Genomic DNA, 17668 nt, shown 5'->3' with positions numbered 1-17668 from the left:
ATTTGGGATGTAGCTCAGCGGTGCAGTGATTGCCTAACATGCTCAAGGCCTTGGGTTCTGTTCTCAACACCGTGAACAAATAAGCAAAAAACAGCAGAGGTTTGTAATGGACTTAAATGATTGGAAGAATATAGGAAACTTTCTTTAGAAAAGATAATGGGAGTTGGGCATGGTGATGCATGCCTGTGATCCCAGCAGCTTGAGAGGCTGAGGCAGGAGGATCATGAGTTCAAAGCCAGCCTCAAGTGAGGCACTAAGCAACTCAGTGAGACCCTGTCTCTAAATAAAATATAAAATAGAGCTGGGGATGTGACTCTGTGGTCAGGTGTCCCTGAGTTTAATCCCCAGGGCCAAAATAACAACAAAAAAAAAAAAAAAGGAAAAAGTAAAGATAGTGGGAGAGGGCTGGGCTTATGGCTCAGTGGTAGAGCGTTTGTGTAGCATGTGTGAAACACTGGGTTCGATTCTCAGCACCACATATAAAGAAATAAAGATCCATCAACAACTAATAAAATATTTTTTAAAATATATAGTGGGAGAGATAGTGAAGGGAGGGGAGGATTATGGAGGTAGGAAATGTTGGGGAAAGGTATAATGGCAGCCACACCCCAAAAACCCCAACATGGTGCCTGAGGAGCTTCTCTTCCTGCCTCTCCCTTTCCCGCCAGTGCCAATTCTCCCACCGGCACCAATATTCAAATCCCGCTGGCGGGAAACCTTAGCCCCAATAAGAACTAACTTCTTGGGCTCTGGAACTGACATCTGGAAGAACTTACCAATAAACGGGTGACCTGTCATTTACCTAAGCCCTGCCACCTCTCCTTAGATCTATATAAGCCCACAGCCTTTTGTAATAAAGCGGAACCTCTCAGGTGATCCATGTCATGTGGTGTCTTTCATTCGTAGTGCAGTGTCTTTCAGGAAAGAATAAAATGAATTTGACGTTATTGCCCCATGTGCATGTATGACTATACAAGCATTGTGATACTCCATCATGTACAACCAGAAGAATGAGAAAGAATTCTGCATTTATGTATGATGTGTCGAGATGCATTCTACTGCAATGTGTAACTAATTAAGACAAATTAAAAAAAAAAAAAGAAAATGGAAAGAAAAAAGATAGTGGGAAAAATGTGTATGGTATTGTATCAAGCAATGGTTTAGAAGTTTAGTGTGTAGCAAACAGATGAATGGTTAGGAGAGTAAAGACTGTCGGGAACTAGAAGGAAATTCTCCTTCAAAGATTAGCTTGACAGCCCCCTGGGAGACATCCTGCCCGGAAGGCATCCTGCAGCTACCTATCTCCCTGGAACATCCTGAGGTTATCAGGATCATCAGACATCTTGCAGCTGGCAGTTTTACCACCCACATCCAGCAATTGCTGATTAGAGACCTTCCCCATCCCCAGCATATGAATACCCACCCACATCCAGTAATTGCTGATTAGAGAGCTTCCCCATCCCCAGCATATAAATACCCCTGTGTGAACAATAAAAGTTTGCAGCTTGATCAGAACTTTTGTCTTGCTGTCACCTTTCGTGTCTCTTGTCCCTTCATTCCTCCCCATCTAGGTTCGCTGCCCACGTTGATGTGTCCTGCTGGACGGGACATTTGGCGCCCAGTGTGGGGCTCGAGCCTTTGACTGAGAAGGAACACCGTCCTCCAGGAAGACTTGGCCAAGCGGGAGCCCGAGATAGCCTCGGCAGACACGACCGAGAGACAGATCCGGAGGAGAGCGAGGATGACGCAAGGTGAGTGACCCACCATGGGACAAGCAGTTTCGTCACATGAGTTGTTTTTGTCAGGCCTCAAGGAGGCCCTCAAGACACGGGGGGCGCGTGTTAAGAAAAAGGACTTAAAATTATTCTTTTCATACGTAGGAGAATTGTGTCCATGGTTTCCCCTTGAAGGGATCATTGATGATAAAAGATGGCTTAGAGTAGGAGACTGTTTAAAAGATTATTATGAATCCTTTGGCCCAGAAAAGGTGCCTGTTCCCACCTTTTCTTACTGGAACTTAATTACTAAAATTCTTAAAAGTTCACCCTTTGGGGCTGGGATGTGGCTCAAGCGGTAGCGTGCTCGCCTGGCATGCGTGCGGCCCGGGTTCGATCCTCAGCACCACAGACAAAGATGTTGTGTCCGCCGATAACCAAAAAATAAAAAAAATATTAAAATTCTTTCTCTCTCTCTCTCTCCCTCTCTCGTGCTCTCTCTCTAAAAAAAAAAAAAAAAAAAAAAAAAAAAAGTTCACCCTTTGATTGTAAGGGTCCAGTGGAGCATCAGAGGGAGAGACCACACAAGAGACCGGCTCCATGCAATTGGCAAAAGGGGATTTATTGAACCAGCGTGTTGGGGCTCAAGGCTCACTCAGGAAGGGAGAGCAGCCCAGAGTCCAGAGCAGAGGTCAAGCAGAGCTTAAGTACACTTTTTGGAGAGGGTGGGGGGCTTTGCATACATCAGAACAAAATCATCTTGAGGCGCGGGAAAATTGAACAACAACTCTGAGCCATGATTAGTACATTCATTGGCGGGAACAGTCTGGGCAGGGGTGATTGGTCACTATTAAGCGGGGTACACATTTAAACTGATTGGTTTTGTGGCCTGGATGCTTACCTACCGAGCTATTTGGAGCCCTTAGCTAATAAACAACCAGGGAATCAATGGAAATATTTACTGGGCAGTTCAGGTATTGTCCTAACAGCTACAGAGATTACAGGTTCTGGGGGTAGCAGAGGAATTTTAACAATACCTGGCCTATTATTATTTTTTTTTAACCCAAGCCTTTCAATTTAGAAACCTTACAATGCCCAGTCTTTTACACTTTAACTCAGACTCTTGCAGCTTAGAATCAGCTTAGAAATTTTACCTTTACAGATAATGGTACCTTAAAACTTGTCAGGATTGGGGAAGAGGCTATGCAAAAGACCTCTCGTCCCCCCTCGACATGCCCTTTAGTTAATATAGACATAGACCCTTCCCAGTCTCCCCAGGACCCTGGGAACCTTCCCTCAAAATCCTGCCCTAATAAATAAAGCTCCAACGGTTACCAACCTCCTTTATCCAGTTTTAAATCCCGGAGACACATTAACCCCTGGGGATGAGGCTACCATTCAGAAGACCCACCACCCCTCAGGACCCTGCCACACCCTATTGGACTTACACATCCACCTACCTCCTATATCCCTCCTGCCTTTTGTGCTCTGGCCCTTCAGGGGCCAACTGCCCCCTCAGATATTTTTTCCCCACTTCCCCTGCCTAACCAGGCCCGACCCTGCTTAGTCGGTTTTCCCAGTTCCTTCCAGACCTCAGCCAGGACTTAAGTTGATAATGCAAATAGAAGAAGCCTGGATTCTGCTCAGTAGGAGATAGAGTAAAAGTGTCTTTTTACCTGAACTCAAACTAGACCAAACCAAAAAGTAAATTGTATGGTATTTACTAATTACTGGCTGATCATCTTTTTTAGGAATCTTGATTTTTCTTAGATTCTGTATTTTTTTTTTTGAGCTCAATATTTTGATCCTATAGACAAGTTAATGTTTTCTGATCAGTTCTATTTTTGATCAACTGTGGAGTTTTTAAACATTGCAATGGAGATTTCACCTGAAAAAAAACAGCTACAAGGCCTTGTATATGTGTACACACTTGTGTTATGTGTTGTATGTCGGTATGTCTGTATGTGTTTATGTCCACATATCATGCAGTGATATGACAATTGACAGATGAGGAGCACTCATGAAAAATTAAAAATGGATCCAAATATCTTTGATTCACGTGATTCAAATGGCTCAATTTAAATTTGGTAAATAGATAAAAAAGAGGTCTTAAGTTAAGCTTAAGTTTTTCTAGGTGTTCAAAAAGGCCCTAATAAAATATTGATGTCTATGAAATAATCTGCTTAAATTCAAAAGTTTACAAGTATTGTTTCAAGATGTGAACAGAAGGAGGTTAACAGATGAAAAAGAGAAACTAAAAGGTTCTAGGTATGTATTTAATACAGGAAAAATGTGTTTCTGGATACGAGTCTATATAATTAAGTAAGTAATAGAGTTTAAGTAAATGATGTAAAGAAGGTCTGTGTAAGTTGCTTATAAGTGTAAGTTTTTGAGCAAGTAATCTTAAAGAAATTAAACAGCTGGTTAAAAAAGTGCTGTTGTTTTAGAAAATTGTGCTATGTTATTTCTTTAAAAGCTAAACTTGGTTAATATAAAAACATTAACGTAATTGGTGCTATTAATATGTTCATATCTTCCAGGTATACAAGTCTGTAAGGTAGAAGCTTTAGAAAGAGCATTATATCAAGCTGGTGTTCTAAAGTTATATGGTAATTTTAGGCTTAAAAGAAAAACATGTTGGAGATTTAATCATATAATTTGTGTTCTATAACTATACTTATTATCAATAAGTTATGTAAAGTTCCATGTTACTTTTTACACTGAGATAGAATTTAAATGTATTTTTAAGATTTATGAAGAGCCCCGCCTTACTTTAGATAAGGCTCTATGTCCCATCTCACTACATGTGAGAATGACTATGAAAGAAGTAGACCAAATTTCAGTACATTTAAAGTTGTGTCCAAAAGTTGGTTTTTGTCACGATTGCCAGGATCTCAAACAGGGGATATACTCCACCAAAATTCAAGGTAGCTATTATATGAACTAAATGTTTTTACTCTTGATAATTTTATCTTGTAGTTTTCTTATAAATGGCTTAAAGATTGCCTATTAATGTTTTGCAGAGGTACTGATTTAAGAACACACAACCTGGGTTAATTTAAGATAATGAGTTATCACCTACAGGAGAGAGATAGACATTAAAGTCCAGTACTCTTAGTATAAGGCTGTTGAAACTTATTTGCTAGATGTTTAAGATTAAGTTTTAAAATTAAAGTTAAAGGGCCAAGAAAACCAATATTTGGCTCTTGCCCTCTGAGTCAGTCTGAATCAGGGAATAGGGAACTTCTCCAAAGAGCTTTGCAACTCTGGGCCACATAACCTCCAGATCAGATCAGGGAGATTAATGAGACGGCTGGAGGACAAAAGGCCAATCAGTGCATTTGCTGTAAAGAGGAGGGTCATCAGAGAAGGGAAACATCCCTGATGCTTCCGAGGGAAGCCATATGGTCAAGCAAGGCCTGGACCCATCCTAGTGCAAATGGCACTAGCAGAACTGAGAAGCTGCTATGAAGTTCCCGAGGACTCCCAGGGTAACTCAGCTGACTGTTAACCATAGATAGAAACAAAGTCAGTTTGACTTGCTTCATCTTAAACACTTAGCAAAGACAGTCAAAGCCAAAACACAGCTATTCCTGGGCATTTTAAATAATAATAATAATAGTTAAGTAAACTGGAGGCTACAAAAGAGATTCTTAGGTAGGAATGCCTGATAACTATCAAAAGAAACTACCAGAGTAGTTCTAGTTTAAGGCCAACAGATATCCCTAACTCTTGTCCCTTCATTCCTCCCCATCTAGGTTCACTGCCCACGTTGATGTGTCCTGCCGGATGGGACAAAAGACTAAAGAATTAGATTTTTTTCTTTTTTTTTTTTTTTTAGTTGTAGATGGATACAATACATTTATTTTTAAAAAATATTTACTTTGGGGGCTGGGGTTGTGGCTCAGCGGTAGAATGCTCGCCTACCACGTGCAAGGAGGCCCTGGGTTTGATCCTCAGCACCACATAAAAATAAATAAATAAAATAAAGGTATAAAAAATATTTATTTTTTAGTTGTAGTTGGACACAATATCTTTATTTTTATTTATTTTTATGTGGTCCTGAGGATCTAACCCAGGACCTTCTCACACATGCTAGGCAAGTGCTCTACTGCTGAGCCACAATTCCAGCCCTGTAATCCCAACAGTTTGGGAGCCTGAGGCAGAGGGATTATAAATTCAAATCTAGCTTCAGCAACTTAGCAAGGCCCTGCCTCAAAATAAAAAAAATTTAAAAGTGCTGGGATGTGACTCGGTGGTTAAGCACCCCTAGATTCTATCTCTGATATCAAAAGAAAAGAAATGCAAGAACTAAATTTAGATAAGAAATTTTATTTTTCTGGAAAAAAAAAAACTTAAGTGGGAAAATATTTCTGTGAAGATTTGGCTACTCAGCTGAGTGATGAACAGAGCAGCCAAGAATATCCTTCTCTTCTTTTAAAGGAAACTGGAAAAAATAATCTAAAAAAAAAAAAATAGCAGTAGGATTGCCATGACCTACAAAAAACTTTGGCAGAATACTGACAGATACTGTGAATTTGAGTCCCTATCTCCAGATGTTTTTCTCTTGGTTTTTTATTTAATTATTCAAGACCCAATTGACCTGTTGGCAAGGAGTTTAATTAGGAGGAATTGTTTTATTCTTCTCTTTGTTCTTGTGTGTTTTTCAAACTCTTCTGTGATCGATTTTGTAGTAAGAAAGTTATTTTAATTCCTAAAAGCTAAGGAGAAAGAGAAACATTAAATTTATTTAACAGTGACATTTAAAGACATGAAACTAGGGGAAAAGACATTCAAATAGAAAGTTCCACCCACAGCAGAAGTTGTAGAGTTCTCACCCAAGAAGACTTTTTTTGTTGTATCTATGGGTTTACTTGTTTCCATAGCAGCAACCTAGATCAACTGAGAGCAAGTGGGTTGACTTTGCTGTTGACTATGCACTCTTTCTTTTAATTTTTTTTTAGTTGTAGATGGACACAATACCTTTATTTTACATATTTACATATTTTACATATACATATTTTACATATTTACATTTTTAATGTGGTGCTAATGATCAAACTCAGTGCCTCACACATGCTAGGCAAACACTCTACCGCTGAACTACAACCCCAGCCCCAACTATACGCTGTTGCAATATGCGATGGAATCAGGGTCACTCCGGGTGGATTGGGCTGGCAACCAAGAAAACCACCCAAACACAGAAAATACCTTTTTAAGGGTTCAGGATGGCTCTTTAGCCTCAAGAATCAAGCTCCCATGTTGGAGGGCAAGGAGAGCAAGGGAGGCAAGAGGCTAGAGGCAGGCAGACAGAGAGCACATCCTGAACTCTAATATTTATTGGGGAAAAGAAATTTGATAGAAAGTTCCACCCAAATAAGGCAGGGATTGGGTTTTGGAGGGTGGAGTCTTGCTGGATGATGTCTTGTGGTCAGCAGTTTGACTGACATCTTGGAAAGTCACACCCATCTCAAGTGTTGTGTGGGATCAAAGGCAGAGTAAGAGAAACAGCACGCCCAGTCAGGCAGCAATGTCAGCCCAGTTCTCTCACATGCTCAAATGCGCGTGGCTCGCACACACAGTCCATGGATGGCTCACAACAGTGCACTCTTAATATCTTATAAACTAAGACTGCCCTATTTGGCCTTATGAGACCAATGACAAGGAAAATTTGAACCAAAGAACATGCCCATAAAAGCAGATTTTTGAAAAAGTTTGTGTAATAGTCTTTCTTTAGGGCTGGGGGTGTAGCTCAGTGGAAGAGTGCTTGCCTAGCATGTACAAAGCCCTGGGTTAGATCCCTAGCACCAACCATAAATCAATGAAAAAATGAGTAAATAAATACATATCAAAATTATTCTGCAAATAATTACCCATATAATACTCCAAGGTTTGTCTATATGAATGAACAGAGCAACAAAGTGTTTTCATGGATGATATTTCTCAAGTTCCCCAAATAGTCAATTGCATTGTGTACTTCATTAGTTTATGTAATAAGAAATGATCTACTAACATCTAAAGGATTGTACAATGTTAATATTTAAATAATACCTCATGAATTTTATTAACTCTTTAGAAAATTATTAACTCCTTAGAGTTAATAAGGTAGTGGTTTGCAGTCAGCTCTTAGGGATGGTAGTGGGAGAAATGCATGGAACTGATTAAAGTAAATGTGTTTAATTTGAAATGTTTGTTTTTGCCTTCTTGCCATTACTTTATACGTGTGTGTGTGTGTGTGTGTGTGTGTGTGTATCCACAGGAAAGTTGAAATGATTTTTTTTCATTTGTTCATTCATTTAATAATTATTAACTAAAAAATTTCCTTTTTTTTTCTTTCTTTGCCTGTACTAGACATAGAACCAGGGCCTCACACATGCCAGGTAAGCACTACCACTAAGCTATACCCCAGCTCCAGGAGTTTCCTGGAATGAGATTAAGTATCTCTTGACTGCTCTTGCTAATCATGGTGTAAGCACTGTACTCATTGTGCTTATAAACCTGAAAGCACGTCAGAGGAATTTGACCAGCTTTAGCCAGTTTAGAAGTTTTCCTAGTGAAAATGAATCATAAACCCTTAACTACATTTAGTAAAGGGAATGAAATGATATTAGCTTTTGGGGGACAACTTTCTTAAAATTTACCTTTCCTTTTTTCCTTCTTTGGAAAAGAGGTATTCCCCCACCCACCCTGCATCCCTGGTCTCTTACAGAAGCCAGTTGTATTAGAGTTCTCTCTCTCTCTCTCTCTCTCTCTCTCTCTCTCCATACATATATATATATGATCTATATATGATCTATGTCTGTCTGTCTGTGTGTCTATCTATCTATCTAATGGAAATTGGCTCACACAATTGTGGAGTCCAAGGAGTCCCATTAAATGTCATCTGCGAACTGTAGGATCAGGAAAGCTGATGGTTGTAGTTCAGTCCAAGCATGAAGGCATGGGAACTTGAGGAGGTCTGAGGCAGAAGAAGATGGATGTCCCATGTCCCACCTCTGGAAGAGAGAAAATTTTCATTTCTTCTACCTTTATATTTTATCTGGGCTTTCAGTAGACTAGATGTTGTGATTCCAGACCAGCGAGGGCTGATTGTCCTTAGTTTGATGACTCAAATAGCAATGTCTTGTGGAAACATCTCACAGACACACCCAGAATTAATGTTTCATCAGTGATTTGGAAGTCACAATCCAGTCAGGTTGCACCTGAAATGAATCATCACACTAGTTCAATTGGTTTTTCTCTGTTCACTCATCAAATTTTACTTAATACATACTACATACTATACACTATGGCTGGCAGTGGGATACAAAGACCCAGTCTCAGCCCTCAAGGAGCTCACACCCAAAGTTTGATTATTGTGATGACAAAGGTAAATCAGAATGGCCAGGTGTGGTGGTGCACACCCATAATCCCAATGGTTCAGGAAGCTGAGGTACAGGGATGGCGAGTTCAAAGCCAACCTCAGCAAAAGCAAGGCACTAAGCAACTCAGTGAGAACCTGTCTCTAAATAAAATACAAAATGGGATTGGGGATGTGGCTCAGTGGTCGCGTGCCCCTGAGTTTAATCCCCAGTACAAAAAAAAAAAAAAAAGGTAAATCAGAACAAAATAGTAAAGGTAAGTAGATGTGGAAGAAGAGGTGTCAAGAAAGGCTTTGTACAGAAAGACAGGGCTGTGTGCATTGTCACTTGCATGGCACAAAAACATTTCAAAATGAACACACCTAAAACTGAAGTCATTATCTCTCTTCCTCTTTGGGGAGCTGGCACCTAGTACCTGTTGTGGCCTCCAGCTACCTAATCGTCTAAGATGGAAACCAAGGATTCAGTCTAGGTTCCCTTTCTCACTGTCACTGACCTTCTTAAGAATTTAGAGCCAGCTGGGTGGGATCTCCACAGATGAGAGTGGCCCTAGGATGGATGGGTCTTGAGCTCATTCAAAGCAGGAAGGGTGTTTTCCTGTGACACAGCAGGTGGAGAAGTAAACTCTCAAGTGAGGTGGAGTTTGCAGCTGGAAAAACAGGATTCAGCACAGAGTTGGAAATGCAAGGAATGGAAAAGGATCAAGGTTGGTAGCTGGCAGCTTTGAAACCAAGAGAGTCTGAGATTCCAGGTTGAGAAGACTGGATCAGAAGGGAGTTATTAATGGTAGGAATGAGTGGCAGCTTTCCTTTTAGGTGGTGGTAGGTTATGTCATGGGGTATAACGTGGTGTGTGATAGTCAAGCCAAAGTGACTCCATTTTGTTTTGTAACTCCATTTTATAAAACAATCATGCCACGTAGAAGGGTCATGACTGGGGCAAGTTGTTCTTTTCCTTTTGCTACAGAAACCTTTAAGAACACAGAACTACCTAATGGGGCATTGTTTCTGTAACTAGGGTAATGGGGCTGTGTTTCTGTAACTGGGGTGACTGGGCTAATTGTGATTGGCTAAGCGTCCCTCCACCTGACTGCACTCTCCCGCTTCTGTAACTTGGCTTGCTTGCATTGGCTAAACCCCTAAAAGGATCCTTTTGCGGTTTTTAGGCTTATAAGGAGCGCCCTTACAATTGTTCAGGGCTGATCAGGTGAACAGCTTTATGTTCTGGTCAGTCACCACGGGTGTGCTTCAATAAAGGCTTGATTTGATTATATGTGAGTGGTCCCAAGGTCAATTTATGAAACCCTGGGATGATGATTTAACTATAACAGTGGCGTAAATGATATGACCACATTCTTATTGGCAATGCTGAAAAGAGGCTCTTTGGATTAAAAATGATCTATGGACCTAGTTGAGAATGATATTTTTAAAAGTTACACAATGTGTACACATTGAAACATTACATGGCACCCCATAAATATGTACAGTCTTTGTTTCTGCATATTAGTTAAATAATTCTAAACTTTAAAGTTACACAAAGAAATTGTGTATTCTAAGTTAAAACATAGAAGCATATATTGATTTCCTAAACTTTTTGTTGCTGGTGATGCTAAAGATTGAACACAGGGCCTTGTGCATGCTAGGTAAGCACTCTACCAACTGTGCTAAACCCACAGCCCAATCTCCAAAAATTTTTTTTTTTTTTTGCAGGGGGTGAGGAATGTACTGGGGATTGAGCTCAGAGGCACTCAACCACTGAGCCACATCCCCAGCCCTATTTTGTATTTTATTTTGTATTTTATTCACTAAGTTGCTGAGGCTGGCATTGAACTCGGGATCCTCCTGCCTCAGCCTCCTGAGCTGCTGGGATTATGTGCGTGCGCCACTGTGCCCAGCTCACTGAGCTATCTTTACCAATGTTTATTGAATAAATACAGTCTTATAATAGCTTTATTTTAATATTTATTTATTTATTTTTAGGTGTAGATGGACACAAAACAATGCCTTTATTTTTATGTGGTACTGAGAATCGAACCTGGGGCCCGCTAGTGCTAGGCGAGCGCTCTACCGCTGAGCCACAATCCCAGCCCCTTATAATAGCTTTTTAAGTGTGTATACAATATCTTGTGCAAGAGTAAGCTCCATCTCATGTGACAATCTTGATGCTGTCTTGGGAAGGTATGTGAGGCGAGAGCTCGGTGGGCAAGGGTGTCTTTATTCTGGGCAGCCATATATTCACTCATCCTGGACTCCCTTTTTTTTTTTTTTTTTTAAGTTTCTCTCTATGGTTACTACCCCAGACTATATAGTGCTTAGTTATATTATAAATTATATCACATGCATCACATGCAGAGAGCCATATTTCCATCCTAAATAGTAATTTGGAGAAAATGAATTTCCCTTTCATGCGTATAAATTGGAAAACTAACTATTTGTGATTCCAACTGTACATTAGATTCATCTGTAGAACTTATACATTTTGCGTGTCTGGGTCCCATTTCAGACCAAATGAACCAGAATCTCTGGAAGGGAGGCAGACATCACTTCTTTTTTTTTTCCCCCAGAGCTCCCCAGGTGATTCTTTGTGTTGCCAGGGTGACAAAAGGATGACTTACATCCTCTCTGCATCCTACCATTGTTTGGCTCAGGTATGAGATTTTCTTAGTCTTTTGGATTCAGAACATAATGGAACATATCAAATGATTGTTATTACTAGTGCAGTTCAGCTGCCTCATGAGCTGCATTGATTGCAAGGCTAGCGGAAGACAGAGCAAATGAAAAGGTTGGCATCTATATGCTTGGTGTTTTGGGTAAAAGAAGGTTTAAGGTCAAATTTGAAGGGAGTGCCAACCTATCAAACTGACCTTTGCTAACACTTATGGTGTCCCTGCTATGTGTTCACCAGTGGGGAAAAGGAGAAACGGCAGAGATGTGGTTCCTGACCTAGAGTGGAGAAGGGGAGTAGAGGGGCAAACAGTTACAAATCTATACCTATGTCTAAGGCACAATGATGTTGGGCACTTACCGTTATCATCCTCATGACAATCTGGAAAATTGTGAAAATATTTACACAAGGAAACAAATTCTTTTTCACAAAATGAGAATACTGTTTTTACCTCCCTGGTTGTTCAGATATATTAAGCTCTTAGCATCATTGGCACATACAAAACAACAAAGTTTGTAATTATTGTTAGTGCCAAGGTCTCAAAACTAGCAAGTGGAAAGAGAAATAGGATTAAAATCCAAGATCATCGGGGCTGGGGTTGTGGCAGAGCCCTCACCTAGCATGTATGAGGCATTGGGTTTGATCCTCAGCACTGCATAAAAATAAGCAAATAAAGGTGTGCTATCCATCTACAACTACAAAAAAAAATTTAAAACACATACACACACACACACACACACACACACACACTACCAAACAAACAAACAATCAAACAAAACAAAAAACCCACAGGGAAACTGCAATATGAAGTTTCAATAGATGCAGCATATAGTGAAGTGCCAGAGGGAGGCTAGGGCAGGACCCTGAGTGCTGTCATTTATACTCAGTGAGGGAAAACACCAAGTGTGGGGCACAGAAGGTAGACACTGAAGGTCTGAACTCACATCTTGCCTTCCCTATGTATTAGTTATCTAATATGGGTTCAACTGTATCTCTAGTAGTCTTATTTCTTCATTTGCAAAAAATACTACTAATAATGCATATTTCATGTGAGTAATTTTGGAAAAAAAATTAAATTTGATCATTATTCAAGAAACTTATGTTAATTAAGTAATTTCTTTTTAGTTAGGTAAAGGAAGTGGTGTGGAAACATGGCTTCTAGTAAGCTATCAGTACTTAGTCACTTTGGGCAAATTCTCTGACAACCTAGCTTTGGGTTCACTCCATGTTAAATAAAGGAGGGAATCAGGGGCAGCATGGTAGGGAAATGTTAGCACCACCTTTCTTTTTTTAGGGTCTCGTAAAATGAGATAACAGAGTATGCTACTGTTTCCCAAACCTGGCCTGCTATTAGGATCATCCACGGAGCTTAAAAAAGAAAGCAGCAGATGAATCAGAACATGTATGTGTGTGTGTGTGTGTGTGTGTGTGTGTGTGTGTGTGTGTGTGAGAGAGAGAGAGAGAGAGAGGAGCAGGAGGAAAGAGAGAGGGAGATGGGGTTATTTTTAACCTCAGGAAGAAAATATGACTTGAGCTTAATTTTAAATTATTTATTCTTTTTCTGCAAATTCTTTGAGCCAGTTTCTAATATTATGCTACAAAAATGAAAATATATGAGTTCTGGCTTTGGCAACGCATATACTAAAATTGGAACATACAGAGAAGAAAAGCATGGCCCCTGCGCAAGAATGACACATAAATTCATGAAGCGTTCCATATTTTTATTCACAATAAGGAGGGGGTGTGCTAGGGAAGAATAATTAGTTTAGGTAGAGGGGAGTGAAGGGAAGGGAGGGGGTCTGGGTTGGAAGGGAAGTACAATGAATCAGACATTATTACCCTATGTACATCCCCAAATATAACTATATGACTGGTGGGATTCTAAATCATGTACAACCAGAAGAATGAGAAATTATACTTCATTTATATGTATCAAAGTGCATTCTACTGTCATGTACAGCTAATTAGAACAAATAAAAAAACTAGACAGGGAAATAAATTCTGTGACATTAAGTGCATTTTATAATATTAAGGGACATTTCATAAAACAATATACACATTCTTTTTTTTTTTTTTTTATGGTACTGATATTGAACTCAGAGGCACTCAGCCACTGAGCTAAATCCCCAGCCCTATTTCATATTTTATTTAGAGACAGGGTTTCACTGAGTTGCTTAGTGCCCCGCTGTTTCTGTGGTTGGCTTTGAACTTGAGACCTTCCTGTCTCAGCCTCCCAAGCTGCTGGGATTACAGGCATGTGCCACCTCACGTGGCGATGCACATTCTTGCTGTTGTATACGTAGAAATAAGATTGGAAGGAAAAGCACCAAAATGTTAACACCTGTTTTTTTGTGTGATGGTATCAGAGGAGCCTTTTTTTCACCACACTTTTTGCTTATTTGCTGGCTTGCCTTTATGAGGTCTATAATAAATGTTCCAGTTTTATAAAAACAAACAAACAAAAACTTTAAAAAGAGAGAGAGAAGAGAATATGTGAGATCAGGGGATTTTTAAATTTTATTTATTTATTTATTTATTTTTAGTACCAGGGATTGAACTCAGGGGCACTTATCCACTGAGCCACATCCCCAGCCCTATTTTGTATTTTATTTAGAGACAGGGTCTCACTGAGTTGCTTAGTGCCTTGCTGTTGCTGAGGTTGGTTTTGTAGTTTACAATGAGTGTTTACAATGGGTTGATGTGTCTGGGTCTTCAGGGAGACTGGCTAAGAGGTGGGACTGCTAGAAAGGCAAGTCAGAGTACAGAAGCTTGAAGACTGAGTAGAAAAGAGTAAATCTGTTGTGCTGGGAGGGGAAGCTGAAGTAACAGTGTCCTAATCCTTAAAATTTAAACCCTTTCTGTTGTAGTTCTCCTTACTCCAACTCAAGCTGTTTTCAAATGATTGTATTCTCTAGCCATATCCCAGACAGAATTAGAAACCTGCAGGTGTGTTCCTCTTCTCTCTTTTGCATCTGGGATTCTCATTAATGTTGAGGATCCTTGAGGTCAGGGACTGAGCTTTTTTTCATCTGCCCAGATGGTGTGCACAGGACTGATATCTGCTAGGAAAATGACCGTAACAGGAGACTTGAGTATATTCAGTGCAAACGTCCTGCTTGCAGTTTACAGTGAGTGTAGAGCTCTTTGTTAATAGAGGGTGACAAAATCTGAATCAGCAGCCAAACTCCCACTCCTACATGGTAACGGTTGCATTTTTTTTCTTGTTCCAAATCCTATTCACAAAGCTGATTGGAAATCTTAAAACAACACTACAAATAAGTGTAAATGTGTATGTGTGATATTCTAAGTTTCTTGGATAAGATTTTTGGAAATATGCTGGTATTTTACCAGTGTGTTGGTCAGAGGGATGCTCAAAATAAGTCATTAAAAAGGTTATTCTGGTCATATTATGTTCATTCCAAACCCTGCCTAGAGATAGAATTGGAGAGATGCTAAACATTCTAAATAACATCCAGAGATTTTTTTTTCCTTCTAAAGCTAAGTTGGTCCACTTCTGATATTTCCTTTCTTTTTTTTTTAAGAGAGAGAGAGAATTTTAATATTTATTTATTTATTTTTTAGTTTTCGGTGGACACAACATCTTTGTTGGTATGTGGTGCTGAGGATCGAACCCAGGCCGCACGCATGCCAGGTGAGCGCGCTACCGCTTGAGCCACATCCCCAGCCCACTTCTGATATTTTCAGGGATGGTTCCTTGTGATGAACGAAAGCAATATGTTCCTTCCTGTTATTCTTGGTCAGTTTGGGGTTGGGGTTGTTTGTTTTGAGAGGGAGTCTTGCTCTATTGCCCAGGCTGGTCTTCCACTCATGGGCTCTGGTGATCCTCTAGCCTCGGCCTTCTGAGTAGCTGGTGTGCACCACCAGGTCCAGATTTCATTTTTTTTTTTTTTTGGGGGGGGGTCCAGATTTCTTGGCAAGTTTTTGTCATCCCTAGTAGAGGCATCTCTGCTTTTGCATGTAATATGGCCTTAGGAATGTATTTATACATCAAATATCTGAAAGTCAAGTAACTGACTCACATATTATAAAGAGCATTCCATTTTTAGATAGCTAAAATCTATCAAGGAATTATAGTTCATGCAAGCTTTCTTTCCTTGGAAATAGGTAACAGGGCATGAGATAGTCAGTTCAGGTACACCTTGCTCTGGGGTGAGGGGAGGGAAGGCAGGAAAGTGAAAGGGAGGTGTTTAGTCCCCGGAAGTAATGCTAGGTGGATTGTCCAGAGTAGGGTGAGGTGGAAGGGTGAGTAGTAAGCTCCAGGGCTCCAGAGACAGGAATATGATAAGACTTGGAGGAACATGTTTGTACTGACGAGATCACTGCCACCATAACTGAAGGAAAGCAACTTTCTCTCATACCTCGCCTGACACTGAAGCCAGAATTAGACAGGCAGTAAGTATAAATAGGTAAATGAGTCAGGTTAGATCAAGGAGGCCAATTTTGAGTGAGTCCAGCAAGTTGGAGACTGTCCCCTGAGGGATTGAAATGTTAATTCCTTCAGAGCCCTTCCTCCACCCTGGCTCCAACCTGTTGCTAAGGTAACCTGTCCCAGGAATTGCCACCCCATCTCACACACACACACACACACACATACACACACACACAAGGAGCTGTAAGGTTGTTAATTAATGTGTCCTGGGCTGGTCCTTCCTGCCCTTCCCCCTTCAGCCCACCTGTTTTTGTAATACCAGATTCGTGGGACCCCAATAGACCTCCAGAAGCCGAACTCAATCCAATCACACAAGAGTCTATTGCAAGCTCCAGCCTGGACTCACAACTGTTTCTGACTCAGCGATCTCGAGGAGTAAGGAGTTCAGTGAGGATTTATAGGTTTTTTGGGGATACTCTATGCGTCACAACATCACACAGCAAATCATTTCACACCGTGGGAAAATCAAACAACAACTCTTAATATTGATTAGCACATTCATTGTCGGCAACAAGTCGAGTAAGGGTGATTGGTTAGTTCAAGTGGTGGGTAAGTTTGAACTGATTGTTTAGGCCATAAGGTGTAGCAAGAGTGTATATGCTAAACTTGCAGGGTTGCCTAATCATGTTATCAATCACCGATAACAAGATTGATAATCATGTTATCAATCTTGCCTTTAAGCTTTGTTATCAATCACCGAAACTACTGGGAGGGCCGCTTGGTATTTCAGGTATTTTCCCTGTCTCACTCTGATTTATTGTTGCTATGGTCCAAAATTAAGCCTCAGACATTCTTTTGATCTTTTCAGGAACTTGCATTTGCTGAGTCAAGGACACCTGGTATGAACAAATGACTCAGCAGGGTAGCTATGTGCCTAGGAATGGGTTTTCCAAGGACAAGAGTCACCCTCTCCCCACTTTGGACAGGCCCTGCTCTGAGATACAGGCTGGTTTTTCACATCAGTTTCTCATTTCCCACCTTTTGGCCAACCCACTGAGCATTCCTGGGCCCAGTCATGTTCGCAGGAAGGAGAGAGACAAAGGGAAGAGGGCAGGAGAACAAAGGAAGCCTAGGACACACAAAAAGGACAGAACACCTGCTTCTTGGGATACCAGGATACCAGCTATGGTCCCCTCTCCCTCCCGGGAAAAGTCTATGTGACCCCTTTTTAAAATAAACCCTGCCTTATATGCTTTCCTGGGTGTGACTCTCTGATGTTCAAACTTCAACATGTGAGGGAGCAGAACTCGTCACCAATAACCAGCAGTATCACATGCTGATAAGTCCTTTAAGTTAGCGGATTCCGGTCTTAATTATTCTGCTTCCCCATATCTGAGAATCTCTGGTCTGTGTCATCTGTGCAGGACCTTCCTTAAGATGTCTTATGGATTAGGTTCTTTTGAACAAACATATTCTTGTGCTTTGGTTCTTGTCCCCTGAATTTTGCATCTGGGATTTTCATTAATATCGAGGATCCT

The 17668-nt window shown here is 40.5% G+C and overlaps 1 protein-coding gene and 1 non-coding gene across 4 annotated transcripts; both read left to right on the top strand.

Annotated features, from left to right (window-relative positions):
- The first annotated feature begins 1264 nt into the window (after positions 1–1264).
- Positions 1265–17383, top strand: LOC144377287 (uncharacterized). Of its 3 annotated transcripts, XM_078047662.1 has the most exons (5): positions 1267–1751; positions 8067–8095; positions 15323–15392; positions 16453–16565; positions 16999–17383. In XM_078047662.1, exons 1-5 carry the CDS (start codon positions 1742–1744, stop codon positions 17041–17043), a joined length of 267 nt encoding a protein of 88 aa, XP_077903788.1. In that variant the 5' UTR covers positions 1267–1741; the 3' UTR covers positions 17044–17383. The 3 variants fall into 3 exon arrangements, 2 of the variants coding, with proteins under 2 accessions (XP_077903787.1, XP_077903788.1); XM_078047661.1 differs by lacking the exon at positions 16999–17383 and having other exon boundaries at positions 1265–1751; positions 16453–16991; XR_013438139.1 differs by lacking the exon at positions 16453–16565 and having other exon boundaries at positions 1273–1751.
- Positions 13356–13463, top strand: LOC120884794 (U6 spliceosomal RNA). The gene has a single exon (XR_013438463.1). It is a non-coding gene; the product is annotated as a U6 spliceosomal RNA (small nuclear RNA).
- Positions 17384–17668: the final 285 nt, after the last annotated feature.

The sequence above is a fragment of the Ictidomys tridecemlineatus genome, chromosome 4 (assembly GCF_052094955.1).
Source record: "Ictidomys tridecemlineatus isolate mIctTri1 chromosome 4, mIctTri1.hap1, whole genome shotgun sequence".
Taxonomy (NCBI): Eukaryota; Metazoa; Chordata; class Mammalia; order Rodentia; family Sciuridae; genus Ictidomys; species Ictidomys tridecemlineatus.
This window is presented reverse-complemented; position numbering and strand designations above follow the sequence as displayed.